The sequence below is a fragment of the Ustilago hordei genome, assembly GCF_900519145.1.
Source record: "Ustilago hordei strain Uho2 genome assembly, contig: UHO2_contig_06, whole genome shotgun sequence".
Classification (NCBI taxonomy): Eukaryota; Fungi; Basidiomycota; class Ustilaginomycetes; order Ustilaginales; family Ustilaginaceae; genus Ustilago; species Ustilago hordei.
In genome coordinates, this window is record NW_024545253.1 from 341,406 (window position 1) to 368,247 (window position 26,842).

The following is a 26,842-nucleotide window of genomic DNA, read 5'->3' on the forward strand; positions in this document are numbered from 1 at the left end:
GAACAAACTGTCCTGCACTGCACATCCACTGCAAGCACGCAAGAGCCGAGAAAGGTGAATGATCCAAACTGACAGGTACTCTCTCCTTCCTGCTGTCAAATACAACCCTTGTCACCATCATATGAAACGTTACATTGAGTGCATTGTGTGAAGAGGAAAGCAAGATACAAGCAAGCAATGGGTGATAGCGACAAGAGCAGGACAAATAAGATATGCTTTCTGTTAAGTTACGTCTCTTATCATCGGCGGGTGTTCGAATTTCCTCCAAAAATGCGCCCTTCGAAAAACGCGTGTTTTTAAAAATGAAAAAAAAAAAAAAAAAAAAAAAAGGTTTGATACCCTCAAGGGCGTGCGTGGCCAAACACTCAGTGGCCCGTGCAATAATTTTGGACAGGGTCGATGCCATCTAAACCCGTTCGGCAAGCCAAAGCCAAACCACCATCTCTCCTTCTCTCTCTCTCTCTCTATCGATCGTCATTGACTCGCTCGTTCCTTCATCATTTGACTCCACGTTGGCACTCCATCACAACAACAACAACAACAACGCACAAGCTTCTGCTCGCGTTCGGCCGCGACTTGAAAAACTGAGCGACGGACGGTTTCCGCAAGGCCTCTATCCTCTTGACCACCAACTCTTCTTGCCTTTGCGAGATCCCTGCTGGTGGCCCTCCACCTTTCTAACGCTTCCACTTCTGGTTCCGATCCGATACTGAGCAAACGTATCGGGAACCCGCAGTGTCCTGCCTCCTGAGGTGGATGACAAGCCCCTGCATCAGTTTACGAGCAATACCCTGAAGACGACGAGCCAGTTTACGAGCATTACCCTGAAGACGACGAGCCGTTTTACTCGTTTCTGAATAAACTTGTCTCGTAGCTACTATCTGCAATCATGCCGAGCGGCGGCAACGCGGGTCCAAGTCGGTCTACTAGCCGTGGCGCTGTCTTGACAGGCAAGTTCTCTCTCTCCAACCTCTCACTCAAGAGCATCGATGCTAGATCAGGTGCTCGAACACCGAAGAGTGCCCATCGCCAATACGCCAGCAATCCAGGCCCAAGATCTAGCAATGTTCGCACCTCCAATCTCTCTTCAGCCTCTGTGGCCAAGACAACGGACGGCAACAATATCGCACAACTCTATGCCGTCTTCGGTCTACCCAAAGATCCTGCCGTCTGGACGTTAGCCGAACAAGACTGCACCAATGGCGTCCATCACATCGAAAGCGCTGTAGGTCGTTTCTGGCGTCCCGAGGTGCTCGGCTGCTCCATCTGCCCACCTCTCAGCCCTGCCGAAGAAAGCTTAAAGTCTCCTCTTTCGCCTGGCAGCCTCTCGGATAAGAAGGAGGCTAAGCGTTTGACGTGGGGGTCTGACAAGAAAGGCGGTTCTAATCCCAAGTTTATCGAGATGGCCGATGGTCGCGGCGGCATCGAACGAGCAGAGACTGCACGTGTCCTCTCAAAAGCCCTCAAGCTCTCCTTCACCCGCGAGATCGAAATCTCTTCTGGCCCCATCAACTTCCCTCCCAGCTCCACTTCGCACACCTTCTCCTTCAGCGTTCCAACCGTCAAGTCGTCTGCATCAGGCGGAGCAGCCCGCCCATCTACCGATGCTCGCAAGGCTAGCCAGCCCTTCTCGGTCAGCGCTGCCAATGTTCACAATACTCGCTCCTTCTCAGCTGTCGGCGAAGGCTTTGGTCTCGAAGGCGTCTCCTCTCGTCTTCCTGCAGGTGCTGGAGGTGCAGGTGAAGATACCCCCGGCGTGGCTACATTCTACGGCTCCGTTCTGACCGTTTGGAGTGCCGCCGACGAGAAGCGTGCCAAGGCGATTCGCAAAGAGCTTAGCCGACTTGCCAAGACGCGTGCCAACCGTCGTTCTGCTTCCAACAAAAACGTCAGTAACGAGGGCGAAGATATCGAGGAAGAGTTTGAAGGCACAAGTGCCTTGGGACACTCACTTCTTCCCGACAACAACGCCTTCTTCATGCCCTACGCCATCTGCATCGTCTCCCGATACCCCATCTACAACCTCCTTGGAGACTGGAACAAGGTCGCTTGGTTCAAGTACAGCCGCAACATCGAGATGCACAACAAGCTCATGGCTGCCATCCTTCGTCACCCAGCGCCCCGCATTGGCGAAACCTTCAAGCTGCAGTCTCCCGACGAGGATCTCTCCTTCATCTGCACTTTCCCCGGTGCTCTCGACTGGGGTCGTGGCTTGCTTGGAATCGACTTCTCCATGTGGCCTCTCTTCAAGACGCTTTCCATTGACAACGTTCTTACCATCTGCGAGATTGCACTTGCACCCGCAGGTCGTGTTCTCTTCATGTCCCGTCATCCTGCTTTGATGGGCATGGCCGTCGAAACCATCAAGTACCTTGTCGAGCTCTGCGGATGGAAAGGTGTTGCGCATCAAAACTGCCACGCAAGAGACGTTCGTATTTACCTCGAAGATCCTGGATCTTGGCTCATTGCTATCAACACAGAGTTGCGTAGCATCATCAAGCCCGCAAAGCAAGTCTGCGTTGTCGATCTTGACATCAACTTTGTCAACTGCCCACGACCACCTATCAAAGCTCCCAGCAAGGGAGCTGCACGTGACAGGAAGCGGAGAAAACTCATCGCCGCCCTTGGCTTCTCGTCCGCAGACTACATCATCCCACGCGAGTACGTCGAGGCCTTCCCAAGTGGTCGCTTTCGTCCTCTCAGCAAGCTCGAATCTTGCTCACGTGATGCCCCTTACGAACGCCTCGAGAGTCCACAGTGGTGGGACCAGGGCGCGCTCGTCAGCGCTTTCGACCAGGTCTTGCATGAAGGCACCAAGCCAAGCTTCCTCAAGAAAGTTCTTTGCATGCCAACCGAGAAGCAGGCTGTGGCCTCTGAGACCGAGCTTGCTGCTGTTCTCGCCCTCCGTAAGAGGGCCAGCACTTTCGTCGACGCCCGTGATGGTCTCGAGAACAAGATCGGCAGGCTCAACAAGCGTCTTGCTTTCCTCATGAGCGAAGGTGAGATGTGGCGACAGCAGTTCGACAAGATCCAGCAGCTCGTCGACCGACTCACACGCGAGGCCGGTGAGCTTCGTTCCAAACTCGACAAGGAGCGCAGGGAATCTAGGAGGCTCAGCTCTACACTCCAGCAGCGTGACATGGAATACGTTCAGGCACAGATCCAGCTTCGCGAAACCGAGACCGCACGTGAAAAGGCTCAGGGCGAGCTCCTCCGTATGCGCACTGCCATGGAGAACCTCGAATCGGAACGTGAAGCCATGATGGACGAGATTCGCAACGCTCTTACCAGCTCGGGTGCCAACGAGTTCGGTACGGACTCGCTAAACAACCTGCAAACCATGACGCAGAACTTCGGTCGAGGCGATGGAGCCTTCTCGCCAGCTGCGAGCGACATGAGCCACAACACCGAAATGCACATCATGAAGTCGCGAGCTCTTGCGGAGCAACGCATATCCATGGGCCAACCCCGCACCAACAGCCAACTCAAGAAGGATTCCGTAGCGCCGTCTGAGGATGCTCATACCAACGGCGCTAGCGGTGCTGCCAACGCATCGCAGCACAACCACTTTCCAGACGAGCAGATGAACAACGAGATTCAAAAGCAAACCACCGCAGTGACAGACCAGATCGCAAAGATCCAGCAGCAGCTCGAGTCCACCTTGACACAGCTAGAGGGACGTCGATCTGCCGCCTTTGAACGTGGTTGTCGACTATCCTCTTCCTCGATTGGCAGTCACGCCCACGGCGCTGCCCCAAGCATCAGTCATCACAATGCAGTTGCCTCGAGCGTCGGTCATGGATACGCTCTGGACGTCAACGGACGTGCCTCGGAAGATGTCGAGACCATAAACGCCGACCGCTCCGGTTCATTGCCACTGCGTCAGCGAGCGGCTTCATCCTCGAACGACGCGACTTGCTCGCGACCGAACTACCTCTCACCCCGGGCAGCAGCAGCTCCCATGTTGACACCCAAGAGCCCTGCACGTGCTCAGCGTGACTCGCTCGTCTCTTCCGCTCACAACGCCGCCGAAGGTAGCTCGACTGAGGCGGGTGGACACGCAACCTCGTCTCCGCTGCCGGAAGCAAATGGTATCAAGGCTGCAAATGGAGCTTTGGCTGTTGCCGGTGCTGGTGCGGCCGCAGCTATCGCTGGAGTTGCCGTGTCACCCGCCGCCTCGGGCTCGAAAGGAGCTGCAGAAGAGCGAAACGGTGAAGACACTAGTGAAAGCAGGGCGTCAGATGATCGCCGCAACGCAGCGCTGCCTGACGTTCCAAGCGACCACAACTCGGAAGACGTCGACTTGTCGAAGAAGCTCGACGAGCTCGAGCAAGAGACTGGCGCTCAGGCTGGTGAAGGTGATGGCCAGGACAGCGACGGCGTCCTCAACATGTTTGAGGAGCCAGAGGACTTCCGACCGAAGACACCACCTCCTACCGTTACTCATTATGAGTTCCCCGGCACCTCGTCCAAGGTGACACTCAACCTTGTCGGCAACCACCCGCTGTGGGGCCATCTCGCATGGAATGCAAGTTTTATCCTTTCCGACTTCCTCTGCGCTCACGCACTCACCTTAACTAAGGGCAAGCGTGTTCTCGAGCTCGGTGCAGCTGCTGGCTTGCCAAGCATCGTTTGCAACTGGGCCTCAGCGTCGCACATCGTTGCAACCGACTACCCAGACAAAGACCTCATCGACAACCTTAGAAAGAATGTAACCCTCAACTGCCAAGACGAGTCCTCACCAATGCGAGGTTCAGGCAAGACCTTGGTCGAGGGCTACATCTGGGGTCGTGACCCCTCCTCTCTGCTCTCTAAGCTCACCGACGAGCAAGGCAACCCGGGCAAGTTCGACTTGATCCTTCTCTCGGATCTTGTATTCAACCATCAAGCTCACCCTGCATTACTCGAGACCTGCGAAGCATGCATTGCAGATGCGACAATGGACGAGATGGAAGGTCAAATGACCACACCATGCGTCCTCGTCTTCTTCACCCACCATCGTCCTCACCTTGCATACAAAGACATGCAATTCTTCGACTTGGCAGAGGTCAAAGGGTGGAAGTCTGAAAAGTTAGGAGAATGGTTCAAGGAGCCTATGTTCCCAGAGGATCCGGGTGATGAGGTTGTCAGATCGACGATTCACGGATTTAGGTTGTGGAGAGCCCCTGCGTGAGCGTTCAAAAGTTGTTATCGTTGGTTGTAGGGATGACGAGAAAGGACACTTTCTTTTCGCTGGAACAACTTTTCGTCTGAGCTTTTGAAGTTGATTTCTTTTGAGTCGAGCAACATTGATTGAGGGGAGTGAGAAGAACGAGCATGCTCAACAAGTCGAGTGCCAATCGCGGAGTTGAGTCGAAGATGTCCGCTCAAAAGCGGAGACCTGCGTGGATCTGCACGCATAGTGACAGTTCGGGCCAATAGCTAGAAATCGGGTTCTCATCGCCAGATCCCGATCGCTCGGCTATCTGAGTGCCTCAAACGCAGTGGGACAAGAATTTCGATTTCACGGCGTCTTTCGCCCACATAGATAAGTTAGTGTCAGGCAAGACTGTTCTTCAAGCTTGGTTGGTCGTTGGGCACACATCCACAGGTCTGATCGACAGCACTACGGAAACAGCAAGATAGAACGACAATGTGTGAAAGCTTGGAGGTGACCAAAAGCACAGCTAATTGGCTTTTGAGCCGGAAAGAGTGAAGAGCACTTTGGAAGAGAAGCGCTTGTTGGTGCGAGAACAACTCAGGTTTGGCTGTGCAGATTTACACACAGCTGATACATGATTGATTTTGATCTGGCGACACGGACAGGACGTCTTTCTGTTTCTGAGGCCGTCTTTCTGTCTCTGAGGCCGTCCGACACGTTTGTCACCTTCCGACTTTCATCGAACCATCTCCTTTTCGCACCACCTTCGTCGGTCTCTTTCGGTCTCTCTCTCTATAGTCGCAAGACCACGTCATATCCATACACAGCTTAGAGTGTTCTGGCTACGCCACTGCTTTGCCAACGACTGTCTCAAGTGAACACCGAGATTGGCAGAGGTCTTGCCGTCCAGCACACCGCTCCGCCAACACGCAAGACTCATCGATCGAGGCTGTCAAGGATTCGCAGCATAAGTCCTGCGTATCCTTATATGTGAGCTTCTGATCCGATAGGTTCCTTGGAAATATACAGATTTCACCCTCTTCCATTTCCAGCAGCTCAGCGATGAACAGCAAAGCAGCACAAGAACGACAGCAACGGATCCTGCTGGATCTGCTCCGTCAGCCGGGCAACGATGTCTGCGCTGACTGCAAAGGGCGTGCTCCAAGATGGGCCTCATGGAACCTCGGCATCTTTATCTGCGTGCAATGTGCTGGCGTGCACCGCAAGATGGGCGTTCACATCTCGAAAGTCAAGTCGATCACGCTCGATACATGGACTCGTGAGCAGGTGGAGAGGATGAAGGAGATGGGCAACATCAAGAGCAACCGAATCTTCAACCCGGACGAGATGCGCAATCGACCACCAACCAACATGGAAGAGAGCGAGAGGGACAGCGAGCTGGAAAAGTACATTCGCAGAAAGTATGAGTTTCGTAGATTCATGGAGGGACGACCACCGCCGGTGCCAACCAAAGACGCCACCTTCTTGACATCGCCACCACCATCGATGGACAGGTTTGGTGCTCCCAAGTCTTCTGCTGAGGCAACATCTTCTGTCCGCTCCAACAGCAAGCTTGCCGAAGGAAGCAGCATTGCTCGATCTCGCACAGCACCTATTCCAACGACATGGAGCGAGGCTCAGCAGCGAGCCAAAGCGATCGCACCACCGCTCCCAAGCTCTGCAGCCTCTGGCTTCCGGAATGCAAGTGCTCCTCTCTCGAATGGCGCTGGTACATCATTGGCACCAACAACACGGACGGCATCCACTCTGCAACCTCGGCAAACAGCCGTGCCTCTACGCACTTTGAGCGCTCTCAACACAAGGAATGGCAATGCAGCAACGAGCGCTTCGAAACCTTGTGCATCAACAGCACAATCTAGTGTGCTTGATGACCTTATTTCGCTTTCAGAGCCGTCACCAACCACATCGAATCAGCCACCGCTGCAGATGAATCCGTGGGCAGCAATACAGGCGCAACAGCAAGCGGTGCTCAGTGCACCTGCCATCCAGCAGCCAAGGGGCAACTTTTGGTCAGCACAATCGGCTACAAATGGCAATGCATCTCCAGCAACACCTTTTGGTGTCAGTCCATCGAACCACAACAACAGCAACGTTTTCGGTCAGATGCCGGGTCTGCCACAACATGCGAATACCATGCCGACCGCACCCTCTCCTCAGAGTCAACTTGCTCCGCAGGCCACAATCATGCTCAGCCCGAACAACGGCATGATGTTTCCTCAATACCAACAGCAGAGGAGTGCCAGCTTGGGAACGATGGCTTTCTCGACTTCACTGATGGCATCGCCGGGTCCGATCTCAAACAACCCTTTCAACACGATGCAAGCCAACTTGACAGGCATCAACGGACAGTATCAGCAACAGCAGCCACAACAGCTCGGACAAGTCGCGTTCCAGGGTCAGATGGGCAATAGCATACTCAGTCCCAACGGAGCTATGTACGGCCAACCGCAGCAACAACAGCAACCTTTTCAGCAGTTTCAGCAAACTGGCAACGGAATGGGTCAGTTTCAGAACTCGATGATGCCGAATAGCTACGGACAATCGCCACAGTATGGCAGTGCATTGATGCAGCAACAGCAACAACAACAACAACAACAACAGCAACAGCAACAGCAACAGCAACAGCAACAGCAACAGCAACAGCAACAGCAACAGCAACAGCAACAACATAGCCAGCATTGTTCTCAATTTGGCAACATGTGGTAGTTGGCTCGATCATGTACGAACACTGATTCAATGTCGCCACCTTAGCATCAACAGCAACAATGCCAGTATGATCGTGTGAGAATGCGGCGTGAGGAGCTATGTGTTTGCTCGCTCCAAAAGATCCAGTGATTTAAGGACTTGGTTCACGGAACAGCCGCCTGTGTTGAGGTCAGCGTCGTTCAAGGCCTCGGTTCACTGAGTTGAGGCAGAGCACACTGAGCAAGCTGCAGGCTCTCTATACGAGAAAAGCTCTTGATCTCTAAGTGGCACGGAAATGCCGACTGATTCGGGATGTGCCGAAGCAAAAGCGATGGTGGACCCTATCTTTAGCTCGCATGGCGTGAGAAAAAATAAATGCCAATCATGGATCTTCCGATAAAGTCGTGAGCAGTGCAGTTCATCGCTTATCGGCATGTGATAGGCGAGCGACTTACTGTTTGAGAGGGGTTCACATTGGCAGAATCAGGCTGGGCTGTCGCTAAATTTTCGCTAACTGAAACGATATTCGATTGCAAAATGATGTCCGAGACCCTGCATCGCAGAGCTGGGAATACAACAGAAGCGGACAATGACTGGAGCACATGACATGGGCCATCGATTCACGCACCGTCAGAATCAGTGATAAGGGCCAAGAGGTGAATTGAAAGCGGTTATCATTATCATGATCAGAGAGCAGCCATTCGGCTTGCTCGGGCAGAAGCATTCGCATTGCAGCACTTGCACAGAGCCTCGTGCTGTACTTGCACAAAAGCAACAACTAGTTCTTATAGACACAAGGCGAGTGGAACAACACATCACGATCGGTGGAAAGGCAAGTTAAGGAACGGTCAAACCTAATTACCCCACATTTTTCTGCAGTTCCCACGGCGCACGAACCCACGGCGCACGGACCCACGGCCCTGCATTTCATTCAAGGCATTTGACCAAAGGCGTGTTGTCACTGATCAAGTGTTTCGGTTGCTCACCTGAGCCTTCTTTCCTCGATGCACAGGGCAACTGTTGACCTTTTTACACGGAGAAAAGTAGCCGAGGTCAGACACCCTGGTCGATGGTACAATCACATCGGCTGTCGCTCTGTCACTTGAAAAAGAATGGGCCTCGACCTTTTCTGCTGATAGCCGAAAGCCACCAAAGAATGTGGCTAATGCAAAATTGTCGGCTCTTTGCGCCGCCGTTGATAGATAGGATCTGTTCTTGCTTGTCGTGGGTTCAAGAGATTGGCGTCCAAGCCTTTGGCGGACGAACAACGCTGAGCGAGCGGCTGAGCCAAGATGGCGCCGCAAAGAGGTCACAGTTCCTTTCTTGCTCCATGATAAGGGTGTGCAAGCAGGCTCTAGCATGATCTTGATCAGCCAAGGACGAGCTCGCCCAGTGTTGGACAAGCTGCCATTTCGCTTTCACATTTAGCCTTGCTGAGCCGAGCAAAGGATTCTGGACCAACTCTTGCGTCAACCCTGAGAGCAGCAACACTGTTGAAACGCCTGAGCCACATTTGCTCGCTCGCGTGCTGAGCTTGGACCAACCGTCACTTTTTTCACACTCGGATTCCGCTTCATCTTGTTCACATTTCGGCCACAAACGTGTGGGGTCTCTCCTGCAGCTACAATAGAAGGCACCTTCTCCATGGGAATCATCTAGCGAGACAGCGCTTCAATGGACCGGACGTAAGAGAGAGTGATGGCTTGGCGACGCCGCCGTTGCCATCTCTCTCTCGCCCCCTCTCTACGGACCAGTTGTTGCCGCCTCTTTTGGCTGATTACGTGCCCTCGCCTTTCTCCGGCCTCGGCAGTGTTGTGCCGCTAAAACCTCGAGAGACCCAAGAGACCCAAGAGACCCGATAGCATGCCGCAGGCTCAGCCCGAACAGCACGGATAAGAGCAAAACAAAAGGCACCGATGCTGATACTGTAGAGAGAGATTGGTGAATGAGAGGAAAAGAGCGAGAAAAGGACCGACATCGATAAGCCTCATCTCGTTCACAGTGGCAGAGAGAGGCAAGGAGAGGGAGAGAGAGAGAGAAAGAAAGAAAAAGAAAGAGAAAAAGAAAGAGAAAAAAGAAAGAGAAAGAGAGGAATTGCAACTCAGCTGTTGGCCACGGCCCCTCCGTCATCTGCACTTGGTCTGAGCGCCGGCTGTTTACTCAGCAGAACAGTAATCAGGCACTTGAGCGGTGTTGAGCAATCCGACACTCGTCTGACGAGAGACGAGAGACGAGAGACGGTGACCTTTTTCTTGCTCCCTTTTCTCTCTTGCAGGGTAGTTAATTAATTGATGATAGATGTAAAGCTAGTGTACAGAGGAGAAAATTTCAAATATTTCAGCCTTCCTCCCCACATTTCTGTAGCCAGCTGCGCAGCTGCGCAGCTGCTCCTTTGCCCCGCTCTGCTACTCTCCTCTCGCCTCGCATCGGCAGCACACCAGGAGAGTTTGCGATCAGTCCCATCGGCTCAGCCCTGTGCTTCACCAAAGTCCAGTCTCACACCAACCTCGCCTTCGCTCGCACCATCTTTCTCCCCACCATCTTTCTCCCCACCATCCACATCCGTCTCGCTTCAAGTTCCAACTATCTCGCAACTCTTATACCCCAGCTCCAAGACGTGTTTGTTCGCATCAGCTTGCTCTCACCATCGCATTCGTAATCGCAACCTTGCCCATCTCTCCTCTCGTCTCGCGAAGAAGCTCTCAGCCATCTTCTAGCTCTGTAGCCCATCAAGAGATTCGACTGCTCTACCTCCTCCCTACCCAGAACCTTTCCACAGCTCCTCTCTTTCCTTTCCTCGATCACACCTCCTTTCTGATTTCGATTGTGCAGCACCGTCTGCCGAGATCACGAATCGTCACCACCACCAACTCTCGAGGACCCAGGGGCCCTGCGCCCCGGATCACTCGCGCCTTATAACGCAAACTTACATCACTCCTCCTCTCCCCCGCACTACAAGCTGCAAGCTTTGTTCAGCCCCACAATACTCCCCATCCCCTTAAAAGGTCTGCTGTTGTAGCTTCATCCCTGCCCCATCTTTGCCAGGTAGCCTACGCATTTAAGCTTCTCACTGTCGCCTGACAAGCTCTTGAACACTTTTTACCCTATAACGCACTCGGCCATACTCATCCAGCCTACCTTCGTATGGCTTCTCCAACCGCAATTCCTCACGCCGAAAAGTCGGCTCATCATCGTCACCAGCCTCAAGCTTTCCCACCTACCGACCTTTCAAGCGAAATCCGTACCAGCCAAGGTCAGAGGATCTCTTTCTCTCCTCCGGCCTCCTTCTATTCACGCCCATCGACTCAAGCCGGCAGTCTCCGCATCCCTACAGGTATGGCTTCTACTATGGGGCCCTCGAGCCCCACCAACCGCTTCTCCATCGGTTTCAGCCCCAACAATGGCAAGTCGGACGAGGGACGCATGTCGCCTCCCCAATGCCACACACGCGCTCGCTCGCACACAGCCATCGGCGCCGGCGCACCCTCTTCCTCCAACATGGATACTTGCGCATTGAGCGACGCCTCTGGCTCTGGCTCTCAGCCTTCGTCCTACATCTCGGCATCCGATCTGTCCTTCTCGCGCTCTCCCACCAGCCCTGGCAGCTCCTTCTCTTCGTCTGCAGCAGGCTACTCGCTCGGCAGAGTACCCTCACTCCCATTGGGCGCTTCTTACGAACAGGCGCAGAAGAGATTCAACAGCGGCAGCTGGGGTCAGAAGATGGCCTGGATGAACACCATGCGACCTGGACCTCTCTCTCCCACACTCAGTAGACCGAGCATCGACGAGGGCAGTGCTAGCGGCGATGCAGCCGCCAACGGCACCATGGGCAACCTTCTTCGCCGCTTCAGCCTGAGTAGCAGCTCCTACCGCACAGGCAGCATGTCGGCCTCAGCTTCGTCTGCAACTCCTGTGGCTCCTGCCTACGACTCGGCTCCATCCGCCGCTGCCATCCCTCGATCTGCCTCACCAAAGTCCATCCCTGCGATCCACGACTCTGGCGTCTCGTTCGGTGAAGGCAGAACTGCTAGGCGCGGTCGTCAGCCCAGCTTTAGCGGCAACACCAAGAGGAAGCCTAGCCCCATGGGCGAGCGATTGCTGATGGGTCATTTCAACGCTCATTAAGCAAGCTTCAACTCGGTAGATTAGGTCGTTTAGGTGGAAGTTGCAGCTAGCATGGTCTGCGAGGCTCTCAAAATCCGCGTGCAGCTCGCAATGTCCCATCTTCGTTGTCAACTTGACACCACCTTCACACATCACTGTCGACGTACACGCTGAGTGGCTCTTCGAACTTCTGTCGTCTTCTCACCTCCAGCTGCTCCGTTTCAGTACCGCTGCTCATTACACTTTCAGAGCCAACCTGCAACGGATTGCATCTTTTCCTGCCGTGGCATCCTTGTTGTCGAATCTCTGTTTGTTATTGTGTAGGCATACCTCGTGATCGTTTGTTCGCATATTTTCCTGTCTCTGGCTTCGCTTTAGGTTGTTACAGTCGCCTCCAAAATTGCCCAGCATCTAATTAATTTGATATGGTGTTCTCAGGTCCTTTTCATGATGATGACCAGTACCCTTTGTTCTCTTTGATAACACCCACTTTGTGTGGTATGGTTGCAAAGCTTGGATAGCCTGCTATCAGAATACCTGAGAAAAAAAAGAAAAAAAAAAAGGGTGGTCCCACCAAAGAATATGCTGGAATTTAGGTTGGTGCTTTTTAAAGCCCTACCTCCTCCTCAATTAATTCTGCATCATGATTTGGGGTTGTATGACCTGGGCAGGCCTGGGTCTAATGGTCTATATAGATGGTAAACTGAATTTGGAGTATTACATTGAGTTGCTGGAGGAAGCAGTGCCTGGTAGCATCTTGAAGTGGAAGAATATACAGAGAATTCCACCAAGGGATAAATTGATCTCTCAGCAAGACAATGCCTGCCCTCACACTGGCAAAGTTGCCAAGGAGTACATGGAGGAGGTCAAACTCAATGTATTGCCCTGGCCTGCAATGTCTCCAGACCTGAATCCTATAGAACATATGTGGCAGCAGCTGAAAAAGCAGCTATATCAACAAAGACATACTATCAACAACAAAGCTCAACTCATTGCAGCTATCAACAGGTTTTGGGCAACTTTTCCCAAGGAATCAGTCCAGGCACTCATAAAGTTGATGCCCAAGTGGTTACAGGCTGTATGGGTTGCAAAAGGGGGTCATACAAAATACTAAAGTATAGTATATAGTAATTTAGGAGCAGCTTTACACTCAAAAAAAGTCATGGCACTTTCACTGTGCACAAATGTGGTCCAATCACAACAAAACTTATATGTACTTGTAGCTCTCAATCTCAGCTTTCCAACAATATGCAAGTTACACTTCATTGAGGATACCAGCTCTTGAGAAGCAAAGTTGATGTATGGTGATGAGCATTTAATTATCCTAAAAGATGCCAGGCAATTTTGGACATGACTGTATGTTTGTTGAGGGATCAGGCAGTATCTATCTGAGAATGATTGAGTTGATGATTTCGAGAAGAGTAAATACATGAAATAGAATGTGTATATATAAATGATAAGTCTGATGAGCATGTGTGTGAATATGGCTAAGTCAAGTGAATCTGTTGTGTATGGTCGGAAGGGGAGGTCTGGGAAACAAAGAGGGAATGATGGGTACAAAGGGGTCTGGTTGTGTGAGAGTGCCACAACTGTAAATGGAGATTCTGATCAAAGGGTAGTTGTTGTCTGGGAGAATAAGGCAAAAGGGTGGAACAAAGGTTGTTGGGAAAAAGGGAAATCAAAGGGAATTGTGGGAATGGAAAAGTAAAATAGACTTCCGAGGCTGATGGCGCATAAGCTCTGTAAAATGCATGCCTCGTATCTTAACTATGTTGCGCCCGGGTTAGTCTTGTCATTTTTCGGTAGCTGTCACGCCTGGGTACTCTATCGTGCGAATACTAGCCGCACGAGAACGCTCGATCGATATCATGGCGCAAATCTTTGCTTGTACGGAAGCTAGTACTTAATCTAGCTTCTCCTTAGATCTCCTCCTTCCTTTCTGCAATCCATCTAGTTACACCATTACACAGCGCATACAGCTTGCGCACGTAATAACGTAACAGTAGCACTGTGTTCTCAGAATCAATGCAAGTTGGTTTTAATGATCACTAGCTGTGCTGCAAGCAAGACATTGCTGGTGAAGATTGAACGACGTGCGAGAGAAGATGACTATCGAGCACATGTTGGAATTGATTGCTGGCAGCCGGCGGTATCAACTGCAGCTTGGAGAATGTCGTATCAACAAAAGGGTTCGTCAGGTTTTTAGGCTGGATCTGCATGGTGAATACAGTAGAAAGGAATTTCGCATGCAGCTTGTGTCCCAACACGACTCGAGCTGCTCCTCCTGATCCTTTCGCGCAGACGGTCAGCAGGAGGCAAGAGTCACATGATCATTGTCTTGACGAAGCCTGTCCGTGCTTACTTAAAAGGAACTTGGCGCACAACCCCGGATCGGCTCTGTGCGGCTCAGAATCAAAAGTTGCTCAAAGTGTCTGCTGCGCATCTCATTACAGGCTACGCTTAAGCACAAGCGACCACATCCTACACCCGCATTCACACTACCACCTCTCGTCCCCATGGGTACTTTTTTCATCTCGACGAGCATAGCAGCTCTCTTGTAAACGTTTCCTCGGCCCTCTTGTGTTGCCCGCGCTAGACGACAAGGCCCCGCGAGAAACCATGGCTCTCCATCAGCTGTTTACTCTGGCCTTTGCGCTGCATCTGGAGCCTCTGCCAACTCTCGACTACGCAACGGTACCCTATGTCAGAGATTCGCAACGAAGCACCGACTCACTCGAAGAGCCAGAAGAGCTTCGAGTTGGCGCAAACACAAAGCTGGAACCCATTCACAGCCACCACCTCCCACATTCAGTAAATACCCTATCCTTCCTCCTCAATCATACTCGGGCAATCGATGCCATCGAGCCCTTCTCCAAGCTCATCGGTCTGCTCGACGAAGCCGATGACGACCCAGAGTTCCGCAACCTGCGAGAGTTCTTCGACGCTCGCTATGCCGAAGATGGCACGCTAGTGGGAGCTGAAAAGGAGCCTCGTCGACGAATGCGCAGCATTTCTCGTGCCGCATCCACCAAACAGCAAGGTCGACGATCGAGTCAGGCTACCGAGGGCCGCAAGCCCTCTTTTGCTGCTAGCCTTGGCGGAGCCAGCGCCCTCAAGCTCAACTGGCTTCGTCGTAATAACAACTCTGAAAATCAACCGCACGAAGGCTCGGACGATGAAGACTCGCATTCCAGGGTCTCCAGCAGCGGTCAAACTGCCAATCCAGCACCACCTTCCGCTCCATACATTCGACTATCAAAGCGAGCACTGTCTTCCTCACCCTCCAGCACGCATTCCTCATCCTCCCATCATCGGTACGCCGATCACGAATGTACAACACTGGTCACCTTCCGAGTCCGCCTTGATCTGCACACAATCGGACTCGCATCTCCACCTCCTAAACTGCGCATCCATCGTCAGCAGGACACCTTTGGAACAAGCTTGCATCGTACTGGCTCAGGCAGATCGGCAACTTCATCCGACTGGAGGAGAAGACGGCCACGCAACTCGAGCCTTTCCAGTGGCGGTGCTGCTCTGAGACCCGTGGCAAGCCCTGATAGCATGGTTTCGTTTGGTGCCATGTCTGCTATTGCCAACGGGGATCCTGAACATCCCGCAGGGCCAGGAAAGCTAACCATCGACACAAGCGCCGTCAATGGTGCATCGACCTACAATGCTGTCTCAAACTCGAGAATGACGCCATCAGGAGAAACACCGAGTCTCACTACTAGCGGCGAAACGCATCTGCCAAGCATCACTGAAGGAGCAATCAGCGTTCCTAGTCAGCCATCTTCCCCGAATTCGATTGGTGGCAAAGCCAGTCGACGTCCTTCGATGATGTCCAAGTTGCTCGACTTTGGGAGGAAAAAATCGTTCCTCGACCGACCTGCAAGCGAAGCACAAGATAGTCGATCTGCTTTACCTGGTCCAGCTCATGGCGAAGTGACTACTCCCTCTGCATCCACCCATAGAGCGAGCTTCCTCTCAGGCGTTCGTCATCACCTTGGCAATGGCACTGCTTGCAATGAAGAGGCTCTCGATCTTGACGAAGACGATGATGACGGTGCTCTACATGCTCGGATGATGCGACAGTTGCAGAAAGGAGGCAGCAAGCACGGTCGACGTCGTAGTTCTGCTGGCAGCTCTGGTAAGAATCATGCCAGTTCACGCTCAGCAAATCATGATCTGCGGCCTGTGCAAGAGGATGGACAGCTGGACCTGACTATGATCTCCTCGCGGTCAAGTGTTGGTACCACCTTTTCAGAGCAGGGCATCCCGGAAGGATCTATGGGGGGCAAAGTTTGGTCGGCGCAAGGCGCAAGTGCGGCTGCATCAGCTGTGATGGATGGCCAAGATTTCTTGACGCTCTTCCGTGCCGCTTCCAGCCTTGGTCTGCAGGCGATTCAGGATTGTCTCGGTGGTGATGAGAAAAATGCGAGCCTGAATGGCAACGGCGATGGCGGCGACGTGACGACGCCAGGCCAGGGGAGCGTGCGCTCAGCCAAAGAATCACCCGCTTACGACACTGTAGGCGCTGACACACCTTCGGTGAGAACACCCAAGGTAGAGGCAAAGACAAGCTCCTTACCTGCGACGCCTGGAAGATCGATTGGCTCGCTGGACCTTGATCGGTCACCGAATTCTCGATGCTCCACAAGCAATGCGATTGATGCTAGCTTCCAGCACGGTGCTTCTCTTGCGAAGAAGAAGGGTGGAGAGGATGACGAAGCGTGGTGGCCATGTGGTGATGTCGATCCACTTCCAGTGAGCATTGCAAGTGCACTAGGTCAGGCTCTGGGATGGGAAGGCATCATGCACCTTTGCTACGGTAAAGGCAGCCGAGCTGCGTCGGAAGGCAACTTCCTGGCTCTCGGCAAGGCTGCGGCGCTTGACCAAGCCAACAAAGTGCAGGAGAGGAGCGTTCTAGCCTGGAGAACAGGTGTCGCCAGCGCCGGTACTTGTCCACCCAAAGGGGATGCAATGCCGTCCCTTGACGAGCTGACAGCATCTGACGCTGCCAATCTGGCCGGCTCTGTGACTCAGAAGCTCAATTTGCACCCTGCCAACTGCAACGTGAACACGGCAAGCAACGCTTCCATCTTGGAGCCTCTTGACCAAAAGGCACCACAGCGGTCAGCAACAGTGCCGCAAGATCTGCCGTGGCCTCCTGGCGACTCAAATGGCAACGGCCAAACCGCTGGATACAATGGCGCAAGTACAGCTTGGGATCAAGCATCGCTCCTCTTCGGGAGCAAAGTCAATCACGCACGGACTTGGCAACATTGGCACGCGCTGTTCAAGAGCATCAAGGCTTGGATCGATGAGTACGAAAAGACGAGAGTGCGCAACGCTCTGGCTCGTGAGATCGGCCTTGACCGGCCCGTAGAGACTGCAGCCAACGTCGGAGAGGCCGATCAGGATGAGGCCTCAAGTATCCCTCTTTCTGCGCCGGTCAGCATGGATGTCGGAAGTGCCGATGGGCAGGTTCCGCTCACTTTCGGCTCACCTCCGACAGCGTCTACTGAAGTGTTCAAGGTTGCTTCTGATAAGCTTGACGCCTCGACACTGTCTAGAGTCTTGGCCACTTCGCTGAGCATCTCGCCATGTGTGCTTGTCGATGCCACCAATCGAGCCCACGGTTTCCGTCGCAGAGTCGGCGTACCAGAAGGTCTCTCCTTGGGACCAGAAGACGAAGAGGCAATCGATTACACCTGGTCTCGCAAGAAGCTTTCAGTCGAGCACTTTGCAACCGCTCTCACCATTGCCTGCGACAGCGCCTTGCACTTTTTCAGCCAGCTCAGCACCAGCAACTGGCCACACCGCTCAGCTTGGGAGCTCGATTACCTGGAGATGTGTGTTTTCAAGTCACCGCTTGTCGCTGACCGTTTCCCTCCGCCAGGTGAAGCGGTGGTGCCAGCTTCACAGTCCTATCGACCAGCACAAAATGCCAGAGACCGCTCCCGCGTATGTCCCAACCCGGACCAAGCAGGCGCTTGGAACCCGGACGTGTGGAAGAGATGGCTCATCTCGATTCAAGAAGGAGACATTATCGTACCAGCTGTGGCCTGGCAGGCTTGGTGGACTCTCATTTCCGTTCTCAATGGCGCTGATCGGACGGGAAGAAGTTATGACCTGCAGCTCAAAGCGTTGGAGGAGCCGTTTGATGCGCTTACTGATCTTAATGCTGTCTATCTCTGATGTGTTTGCATTTATACCCTAACTAGCATTCGCAATCTCATTCCTTCATCTCTCTGATCCTGACGGCAGCCTGTGTTGAAGAAATATCAGAAAGCTCAGCAGGCATGAGCACCAATTCCTCGCCGATAAGTTTTGTTGAATTGAGCAAAACATGACTGCTTGCTTATAACAAGTATGGGCTCATGACACTAGTCTTCCGTCGGAGCAGCAGCAGCAGCCTTCTTAGCGATCTTCTTATCCTCCTCAATAGCCACGTTCTTCTCCGAAGGACCACCGTCAGCTTCCGATGGCAGCTCGTGGAACGGCTTTTGGCGAGAGAGAATAAGCTCGCGCACATCATCCGCTACATCACCCTGCACAACAATCTCATCGATCCCCGGGTGTTGAACGCTCTTACTAACCGACGCACCAGTTGCAAACCTGGACGAAAGCGCCTTCGCCACCACCTTCAACGCAGGCAGCGGCGGCGAGAACAAATGTAGCCCAACAATACTCGTTGTAACTTTCCTTTTCGTCCTTGCCTCCTTCTTAAGGATGATGCGGGAAGCGGCCATTTCTTGACGTGCTCTTTCTTCTTTTGCGATCGTCTTGCGTTCCTTTTTGGCAGCTTCTTTTTCAAGATCTTCTGCTTGTTTGGTGGTGAGTTTGGCAAGGTTGGAGGTGATAGCTTCTTCAGACCAGAGTTTGGAGTACAGCGCCGGTTGGTTGTCGTGAAGCCATGTTCGACATTTGGAAGGGGAGGGGCCGAATTCGCAGTATTCGGGGGGGAAGGTGCAAATCGCGCAGTAGATTCCTTGGCGTGGTTGGGGGCCGGCGGGGACGGAGGGGCCTGCCTCGGGGGTTTCGGTGTCTGCCATTGTTGATGATTTGAGCTTTGGTTGGTGGAGTTGGGTTGGAAGAAGGGAGAGGAAAGTGTCGCGGGTCAGACAGGTTGATACGAGTCTGAATCTCAAAAGTGGAAGAAGCAAAAAAGTGTCTCGCACGACACTCGTTCCTCCACACAAAATCGGGCAGAGAAATTGCCCCCGATGCACATCTGGCAGTTCTTAACGAACGGCTTCACCTGTGGTGTACAGACTTGGAGCGTGGACTGTGAAAATTGAGTGTCCGCTGCAGCTGAAAAGAAGGTCTCGCCCGTTGCCTTCTTTTTGGAAGGCGGTTTCAAGCTTTGGTGCGGCTCACCGACAGCTTTTGCCAAAAGTTGCTTTCTTCCCCACGGACAGAAGAGGTGCCTCGATCCATTCGTCAGGACCAGCATCCTCCATCCTCTTCTCTTCCCACCATCATCAAGCAGACATGCAAGTCTAGCAACAACACACCCTAGGGTTCAATCAGACTAAGGATTTACAAACGCTCCGTCTTCCTCTCGCAGATAGACACTCGATAGATACCCACTTCCGCGGGTCACACAGACACAAGCTCGCAAACATGGATGAGTTCATTCGCTTCGTCAAGCAGCATCGACGTCAGATCACCCGTCTCGCCAAGAAGGCGTTCACTTTTTGGAAGAAGAGCCAGGGTGGTGGAGAACATCAACAAGGCGGTGGTGCCTCTTACGGTCAAGCAGCCTCTTATGGCCCACAAGCATCACACCCTCCTCAGCAAGGCGGATATGGAGGCGACAGTGGAGGTTATGCAGCAGAAGCCGGATCAGGCGGCTACGACCATCCCCCACCACAAGGTGCCTACAGTGCTCCTCAGCCACACTACGGCGCATCCACTCAAGGACCTCACTACAAATACTCAGCAGACAACCAGGTAAACCAACACGATGCAAACTACATCAACCTCCGCAATCAGGCTCGTTCCGAAGGGGACAAGATGGCCCAATGCTTCGATCAATCCCACAAGGCTTTCGCTCAAGGCGACGGCGCCCGTGCTAAACAACTCAGCAACGAAGGACACGAACACAAGATGAACATGGAACGTCTCAACAAACAAGCGGCTGATTGGATCTTTATGGCTAACAACGAGGATTCACCCCAGGGTACAGTGGATCTGCACGGTCTGTACACTTCGGAAGCGCTGGAGAGGACCGAGCAGGCGGTGAGACAGGGTCAGAGTCACGGTTGTTCCCAGATGAGGATTATTGTCGGTAAAGGTTTGCACAGTAAGGATCACCGTCAGCATATTGCTCCGGCTGTGGAGAAGATGGTGCGTGATTATAGCTTGGAGGCTCATCTGGATCCAAGAAATGCTGGTGTGTTGGTAGTGAATTTGAGGGGAAGCGGACAGGGTGGAGCGGCTTTTACTCGTGATTTGGCAAAGCAGACGACTGGGAATGAGGACGAGTGCGTTATAATGTAGAGCACCTGCTTCTCAGGACCCAGAATACGGACTCACTTGGAGTAAGAACGGTGTTTGCTTTTGCTTCAATGTAGCCGCTTCCGGACGGAAATACGTTAATGAGATACCCTGCAACATGACACGATGGCTCAGTCCAACTGATCTGAATCCACTTTGGGCCAGAAATTGTCTTGTGCCTGGCTGTGTGAGTATCAGGGGGACCGTTTGTGGACGGAATATGTGAAGAAAGGAAGAACCATGACCTCACCTCGTCTTTCCTGCCGCACTTTTTTTTTTTTTTTTCGTCGGTCTGTGTGTGTGTGGTCGCGTTAACACGGCAGGCGGATTTCGCGCACGGACCAAGAGTAGCAATTGCTGCGTTGATGAGAGAGCAACAGAACACTCTGTAGAACAGCTTCCTCCCCGCTTCGGATGATGCCTGTATGAATGACATTCTGACAGAGCAACATCGCCAGCTTCCCCTGTCGGGTGTTACATCGTCTTGACTCGCATCTTGAGCTCTTCCCTTCCGCTCCACTAACATCACCAAAGCTTCTGCCGTCTGGACTACACTCGAACCTGCAGATGCTTCCAAGTCCGCTACCTCTAATCAGCTCGGGCCATCGTTGCCTGTGGCGAACCGTTTGCTCTCTCACTCGGACGATCCCACACTCACCGACTTTCCGCAGCGATGACCGCTGAGAACGCAGCAGAGGCAGGCCATCCAAGTGCGCCTTTCAGCGTGGCCACTGCCATTGCGCTCGGTCTGGTCGCCAGTTTCATCCAGAGTCTTGGTCTCACAATCCAACGCAAGTCACATCTCATCAACGAGACCCTCCCTGCCGCACGACGAAAGACCGAGTGGAAGCGACCACTATGGCTTGTTGGCTTCGCCGTCTTCCTTGTCGCCAATATCGGCGGCACAGTCTTCCAGATCGGAGCCCTACCCATCGTCATGCTGGCACCACTAGGGGCTGTCAGTCTTCTCTACAACGCCCTTCTTGCTCGATTCTTGCTCAATGACCTGCTCTCAAAGTACATGGTCATCGGCACAGCGCTCATTGCATCAGGAGCTGTCCTTATTGGGTACTTTGGCGTCGTACCATCACCCCCACACAGCCTTGACGAGCTGCTGGACCTCTATGCACGTCCAACCTTCGTTGCCTTTGCTACAATCTTCACCTTTCTCTTCGTAGGCCTGCTCACGGTCTCACATCTGGCAGAATGGCAGCTTCATACTCGTGTCTATCGCAACTCTTTACCTGCTCGTCCTCAGAAGCAGAAGCATCGCAGTGCTCATGGTTTGCGTGGAAGATTGCGGAGGCGGTGGTCGGCTCCTACTCTTGCACCAGTGGTCGAGGTGAACGAGAGCAGCTCTGGAATCGCAACCCCCGTTCTCGCAGTACGGGACGAGGCAAATCGACATTCGACGCTGGCATTCAGTCCGGCGCAGAACCTACTCTACCGTCGGAGCATCGTCGCAACACCCATGCCACCGCTCGCTGCCGGTGTCGCTGATCTACAGACATCACCTAGCGATGCTCGATCTGCCTCGTCCCGCTCCAAGACAACCGAAACCTCGAAACGCGACTACGGATCCCTCGGTCGCAGCGAACTGAAGTCACGCAAACGCAAAAAGTCTCTCAATGTGCCACGGCTGGAACTCAGAGAGGCAGAACAACGCATTGATGCAGAGACGATCAAACAGACCAAATTAGGTCTGGCTGTAGCGTATGGTGGAGCGAGCGGTACTCTCTCGGGTGCATGTCTGCTCCTAGCTAAGTCTGCAATCGAGCTTCTCATGCTGACTTTCTCAGGACAGAACCAATTCGGACATTGGCAGAGTTGGCTTTTAATCGGCATACTTTTGGCTGCAGCTCTGCTTCAGCTTTGGTATCTGAACAAGGCGCTGAAGCTTGCTGATCCGACACTTGTGTGTCCTTTGGCATTCTGTTTCTACAACACATCGAGTATCGCTCTTGGTCTGGTGTACTTTGATCAGCTCGGTGCGTTGGCGTGGTACGATGTTGTGTTGGTGGCGGTGGGTACGGCGGTGCTGTTGGGCGGTGTGTGGATGGTCAGCTTGCATGGGAATCAGGAATGTGATGAAGGACTGATTTGTGATGAACGCGAGACTCAGCCTCTGCTTTCGTCGCCAGGGCTCTCGGAGCGATCAAGGACGTCGTCAGATGCCCATTCTGAAGTATTGGTGGCAGCGAACGGGGCTGGCATTGCAGGACCGCACCTTGCACCAGTGACCAGCTCGCCCCACTCATCTTCCTTCGTAGATCACAACGTTGCTCCGCTCACCAGTCCAGAAGAAGCCGCTCTGACCATTCACCACGACCACACAGCACAACACCCGGACAGCAGCACCACCAGAACGGTCCCCCACCTGGGTGCTGCTCCACCCACCAAACGCCGTCCGAGCAACACTCAACATCGACCGACAATCACACTCGAGTTCCCACTCCGAGACGACCTCTTTTCGCCTAAACACGATGATGATCTGGAATCTTTTGCCGCCGTCACCGCCTCGCCGTCTGCTCATCATTCACCCAAAACCTCGCAATCGGATCACGACGGTATTACATCCAGCAGAAGAAAGCATTCTCTCTACAACACAATCTTGGAACACGGTCTATCGATCGGCATCAGCCCGAGCTCTCCCGGCTTTCACCTGCAGCCTCGTTCGCCATCACTGTCGATAGTCAACTCGAACTGGCAAAGCCCAGCAAGACATCCTCAGAGAAGTATGTCGGAGGCTGATGCGCCGTCCACTGTGACAGGGTATAGACAGAGGAGGCATCGGCAGGAGGCAAGTGAAGATTCTACAGAACAGGCTGCTGTGGGTGGGGAGAATGTTGAGGGGGAAGAGAATGCGAGTAGTTCTGGGCTCGGTATTATGTTGGATCAGATGGATCTCAGTAGAAGACTGGAGGCTGTGGGGATCAGTAAGGAGACTGGGAAGAAGTGGTGGAGTAGGCTCAGGCCGAAATGGGGGAGGGGAAGGGCAGAAGCGGAGCCCTTGTTAGACGAGACAGAGGGTGGACGTGGAGATTTCATTGTGACGAGTAACAGTAATGGGAGTTTGATGGCTGCCCCGCGTCCAGCTGGAGGGCAGGCGGCCGGCCCAGGGCAAGTCGGTCTCGGCATAGAGGCGAATGTGAGTGCTGACCCTCCGTCGACAAACGGAAGGCGCTAGACTCACTTCGTTTGGCATGGCGGCTCAGATGTACAAGTCTTATTGATACCCACACGAAATACACATCTCGGCCCTTTAACGTAACACAAGCACTGCACAGATCCAGTCAAGCGGCTGGTGACTTGGTATCGAGATTGCAACAAGTGCTGTATGTGTGATTAGAAGCTCCCAGCATTGATCAAGAACAAATCCCTCTCGTTCGTTTTGATCCACTTTGTCAACCCATTGGCGATGGCCACAATCGCCAACTTTGACACCTGCGGATTAACACACAAATACAGTTCGAATGGCGACGTGATCCAACCCAGCACCTGCTCATGCTCTGTCTTTACCAGTTGCATCTTCAACCTCCTATCCGCATTCAATAACGGTCTGGCCGCTTGACTGCTCCACATTCCTCCGGCCCCACCGAAACCGAAAGCGGATGCTAGTTGGGAGCTTCCTCCTTCCAGCACCCCTGCTCCCGCACCGGCGGCTGGAGTGGTCGGATTAGAGGGAACCATGTTTTCCGCCCCCACGGCAGCAGTTGTGGAAGGTGGGACGGGATGGTGGATGTTGTGATGGACCAGAGAGTAGAGTGTGAATAGCCGTTTGCGGTCGGTTGCGGATGTGCTGTATGGTTCAGGTAGGGTGGGAGAGGTCAGTTGGATTGTGCTGTTGCTTCGATATACGAAGTGGCGCAGGCCTGCGAGACCAAGCTCGGCACAGGTGTAGGCGGAAACTCGTGGAGCCCCTTCTTCGATGTTGGTTGGGTCAGAGAGATGGCGACAGAGGGTGAGAATGTGGCGTTGGAAGTTTGTAAGCCATGCTTCGCCCTCGTCTGCTGGATCAGACTTGAGGGTCTTGGACGTCAAGCAAGTCTTCTTGGCTTTGGTGTTCGAGATGATCGATGCCGTCTCTGATCGGTCTGATGCTTCTATTGGTGGTTTGGCGACAAGTGAAGAGATCCAGCTTGAGACTGTTGGGAAAGCGTCTTTGTCTGCTGTGACGACGATCACTGCGAGCTCGGACGATGTCATCTTGCTGTCATGGGTCCCTGCTTGCGATGCTGGTTGGGCGATCCAGCTCTCTGAATCCAGGAACTTGACATATGCATGTACAAAACCCTGCGGTGCGAACTTTGGCATACTGAAGGGTAGCCAGATCTCTGCATCTTCCGACCCTCCAGAGCGCTTGATCGATCGACTGCCCACCACCGTATTTGTGAGCAGAAGCAGATCGATTGGATGTACCGAATGCTTTCTTGGCCTCAGCAGCGTCACAATACGCCCATTTGCGATCAATAGCACGTACAGAAGATCCTTCGGCCGTTGCGGCTGTGTAGATGAGCTCGACTCGGCTGCAGGTGGCTGCAACGCTGCAGTGAGCTGATCTCGCAGACTCGGCACTGTGATACGGATAGGCTGCAGGGCTTGCAACCACCACTGATGACATGAGGCCCAATCTGTGATCAGTCGCTTCACCTTGCTCCTTCCCACCGCATCTCCTTCGGCAACAGCTTGACCGTTTCCGTCTCCGCCATCATCGTCATCGGTCTCATTAGCATTGAGCTGATTCACCAAATAGTCAAAGATTCCTTCCGTCCCCTCGAGAAGCCTCCTAAGATCAAAGTTCGGCATTCGCGAAAATAACCGAGTTAGCTGACTTGCAGAGACCAAGCTGATAACCTGCAGGTACAGATACTCCAGGTGCTGCCGCAGCGTCGATGGCTCTTCGTTCCAGTTGGACACGCATACGAGGTAAAGCGGTGCGCGAAGGAGAAATGTGATGAGAAGATCGCCTTGTCGAATGAAGCGAAGTTTATCAGACTCTTCATCGGCAAAGATGGATATGAGTGCCTGCATGACTCCGACTTGAGTGGTGCTGCTTTCGTCTTCTTCGTCGCTCTCATCGCCGGTATCCTTTGGCGCTGCATTGGCGGTGGTGGAGTCTGAGTCGGCGGATTGGGGTGATGACCTTTCCTGCTCTCGTCGTCGTCGTTGATCTCTCCTCCTTTTGCGTCGCGACAGAGATGCATGTGAGATGTAGATAGGTTTGCCTGCTGATGAGAGAATGTAGTACTTTCGATCGGCGTACTGCTCCGGCTCTTCTGGTGTAGATACTGAGGCCTCCTCGATCTGCCCAGCTTCGATGCCTGTGCTGGATTCCGGCTTCTCTTCTGCGACACTATCAGCAGCTCCGTCTTGCCTGTCAACGAACTGCGGCGAGATTGCCCTCGTGCTGGTGGACGGATCTCTGCTGTTGCTACGACTTCTATTCTTGTTCGATGCTCGACTGGTAGACAGTTGCGAGAGACGAGACCGCAAATTCTGACCTTGAGACGCTCGATCTGCAGCTGCCTTGTCGCTGACCCGATACAAAAGATCAAGCGCATGTATGCTGGAGCTGGTGGTAATGCCTATCGCTTCTGGCTCATCTTCAGCAGCGTCGTTGAACGCACCATCGCTGCTCTGATCGCTGTCATGTGAGCCTTGCCGAGAGGGTATATGCACCGGAGCGCCATCATTTGAGCTTGAGGCCTGTCCTGATGCTTGGGCAGCACGAGTTGGAGCGCTTGACAGCTCATCACTTGCCACAGCTTGTGGTGTAGACGGGCTGAAGGAGAGATCTGGTATTGGTGTCGAAGCTCTGGTTGAGTCGGAACTGATATTCGAGACCGGCAAGGAGCATGAAGAGGAGGCGTCAGCAGCAGTGCTGGTGTTCGATCCGACTGTGACGTTCGAGGATGTTGTCGAGGGTGAGACGGTCGCTGAGGTCCATGACTTGGTCCACAGGACTGTTGGGCGAGCAGATGGAGCTCTCGAGTTCCTAGGAGCAGATGTCGATGCCACATTTGCTGGCTCATCGGCGCTAGCTTCCGCATTACGGCTCGACGACGCCGCCGACGGTGGCATGGCTGTGTCTGATAGATGATCGTGAAAAGGTGAGAAGAAGGTCAAAGTGAAACAGGGCTTGCGGAAACATTAGAGTCGCGACCCTTCCTCCACACCAACACTTTTCCCGTCTGGACTCACTCGCACGTAACTAAAACTGACTATAAATAACACGCCAAAAACTAGGTGGATTGCAGGCAAAGACTCCTGAGGTCCTCGAAGCTCGACAAGGAGCGGCCGAGCGCAGAAACGAGCGGCAAGGGAGGGTGTTACAGGGAGGGCAAATAACGACAAACCAGGTTATGGTATGCCTGGCTTTGGAGAAGATGA

The 26,842-nt window shown here is 53.2% G+C and overlaps 8 protein-coding genes across 8 annotated transcripts; 6 read left to right on the top strand and 2 right to left on the bottom strand.

Moving 5' to 3' along the window:
* Window positions 1-889: 889 nt before the first annotated feature.
* On the top strand, window positions 890-5,173 carry UHO2_03571 (uncharacterized protein; the record flags this gene model as incomplete). The annotated part of the gene is made up of 1 exon (XM_041554177.1): window positions 890-5,173. One exon carries the CDS (start codon window positions 890-892, stop codon window positions 5,171-5,173), a length of 4,284 nt encoding a protein of 1,427 aa, XP_041410111.1.
* Window positions 5,174-6,202: 1,029 nt separating this feature from the next.
* On the top strand, window positions 6,203-7,867 carry UHO2_03572 (uncharacterized protein; the record flags this gene model as incomplete). Its single annotated transcript, XM_041554178.1, has 1 exon — window positions 6,203-7,867. The coding sequence occupies one exon, from the start codon at window positions 6,203-6,205 to the stop codon at window positions 7,865-7,867; it is 1,665 nt and encodes a 554-aa protein (XP_041410112.1).
* A 3,123-nt stretch (window positions 7,868-10,990) lies between these two features.
* UHO2_03573 (uncharacterized protein) lies at window positions 10,991-11,971 on the top strand (the record flags this gene model as incomplete). The annotated part of the gene is made up of 1 exon (XM_041554179.1): window positions 10,991-11,971. One exon carries the CDS (start codon window positions 10,991-10,993, stop codon window positions 11,969-11,971), a length of 981 nt encoding a protein of 326 aa, XP_041410113.1.
* Window positions 11,972-14,569: 2,598 nt separating this feature from the next.
* On the top strand, window positions 14,570-18,148 carry UHO2_03574 (uncharacterized protein; the record flags this gene model as incomplete). The annotated part of the gene is made up of 1 exon (XM_041554180.1): window positions 14,570-18,148. The coding sequence occupies one exon, from the start codon at window positions 14,570-14,572 to the stop codon at window positions 18,146-18,148; it is 3,579 nt and encodes a 1,192-aa protein (XP_041410114.1).
* Window positions 18,149-18,336: 188 nt separating this feature from the next.
* On the bottom strand, window positions 18,337-19,005 carry UHO2_03575 (uncharacterized protein; the record flags this gene model as incomplete). The annotated part of the gene is made up of 1 exon (XM_041554181.1): window positions 18,337-19,005. The coding sequence occupies one exon, from the start codon at window positions 19,003-19,005 to the stop codon at window positions 18,337-18,339; it is 669 nt and encodes a 222-aa protein (XP_041410115.1).
* Window positions 19,006-19,576: 571 nt separating this feature from the next.
* UHO2_03576 (uncharacterized protein) lies at window positions 19,577-20,455 on the top strand (the record flags this gene model as incomplete). The annotated part of the gene is made up of 1 exon (XM_041554182.1): window positions 19,577-20,455. One exon carries the CDS (start codon window positions 19,577-19,579, stop codon window positions 20,453-20,455), a length of 879 nt encoding a protein of 292 aa, XP_041410116.1.
* Window positions 20,456-21,125: 670 nt separating this feature from the next.
* On the top strand, window positions 21,126-23,639 carry UHO2_03577 (uncharacterized protein; the record flags this gene model as incomplete). The annotated part of the gene is made up of 1 exon (XM_041554183.1): window positions 21,126-23,639. One exon carries the CDS (start codon window positions 21,126-21,128, stop codon window positions 23,637-23,639), a length of 2,514 nt encoding a protein of 837 aa, XP_041410117.1.
* A 158-nt stretch (window positions 23,640-23,797) lies between these two features.
* On the bottom strand, window positions 23,798-26,533 carry UHO2_03578 (uncharacterized protein; the record flags this gene model as incomplete). Its single annotated transcript, XM_041554184.1, has 1 exon — window positions 23,798-26,533. The coding sequence occupies one exon, from the start codon at window positions 26,531-26,533 to the stop codon at window positions 23,798-23,800; it is 2,736 nt and encodes a 911-aa protein (XP_041410118.1).
* Between the last annotated feature and the right edge of the window lie 309 nt (window positions 26,534-26,842).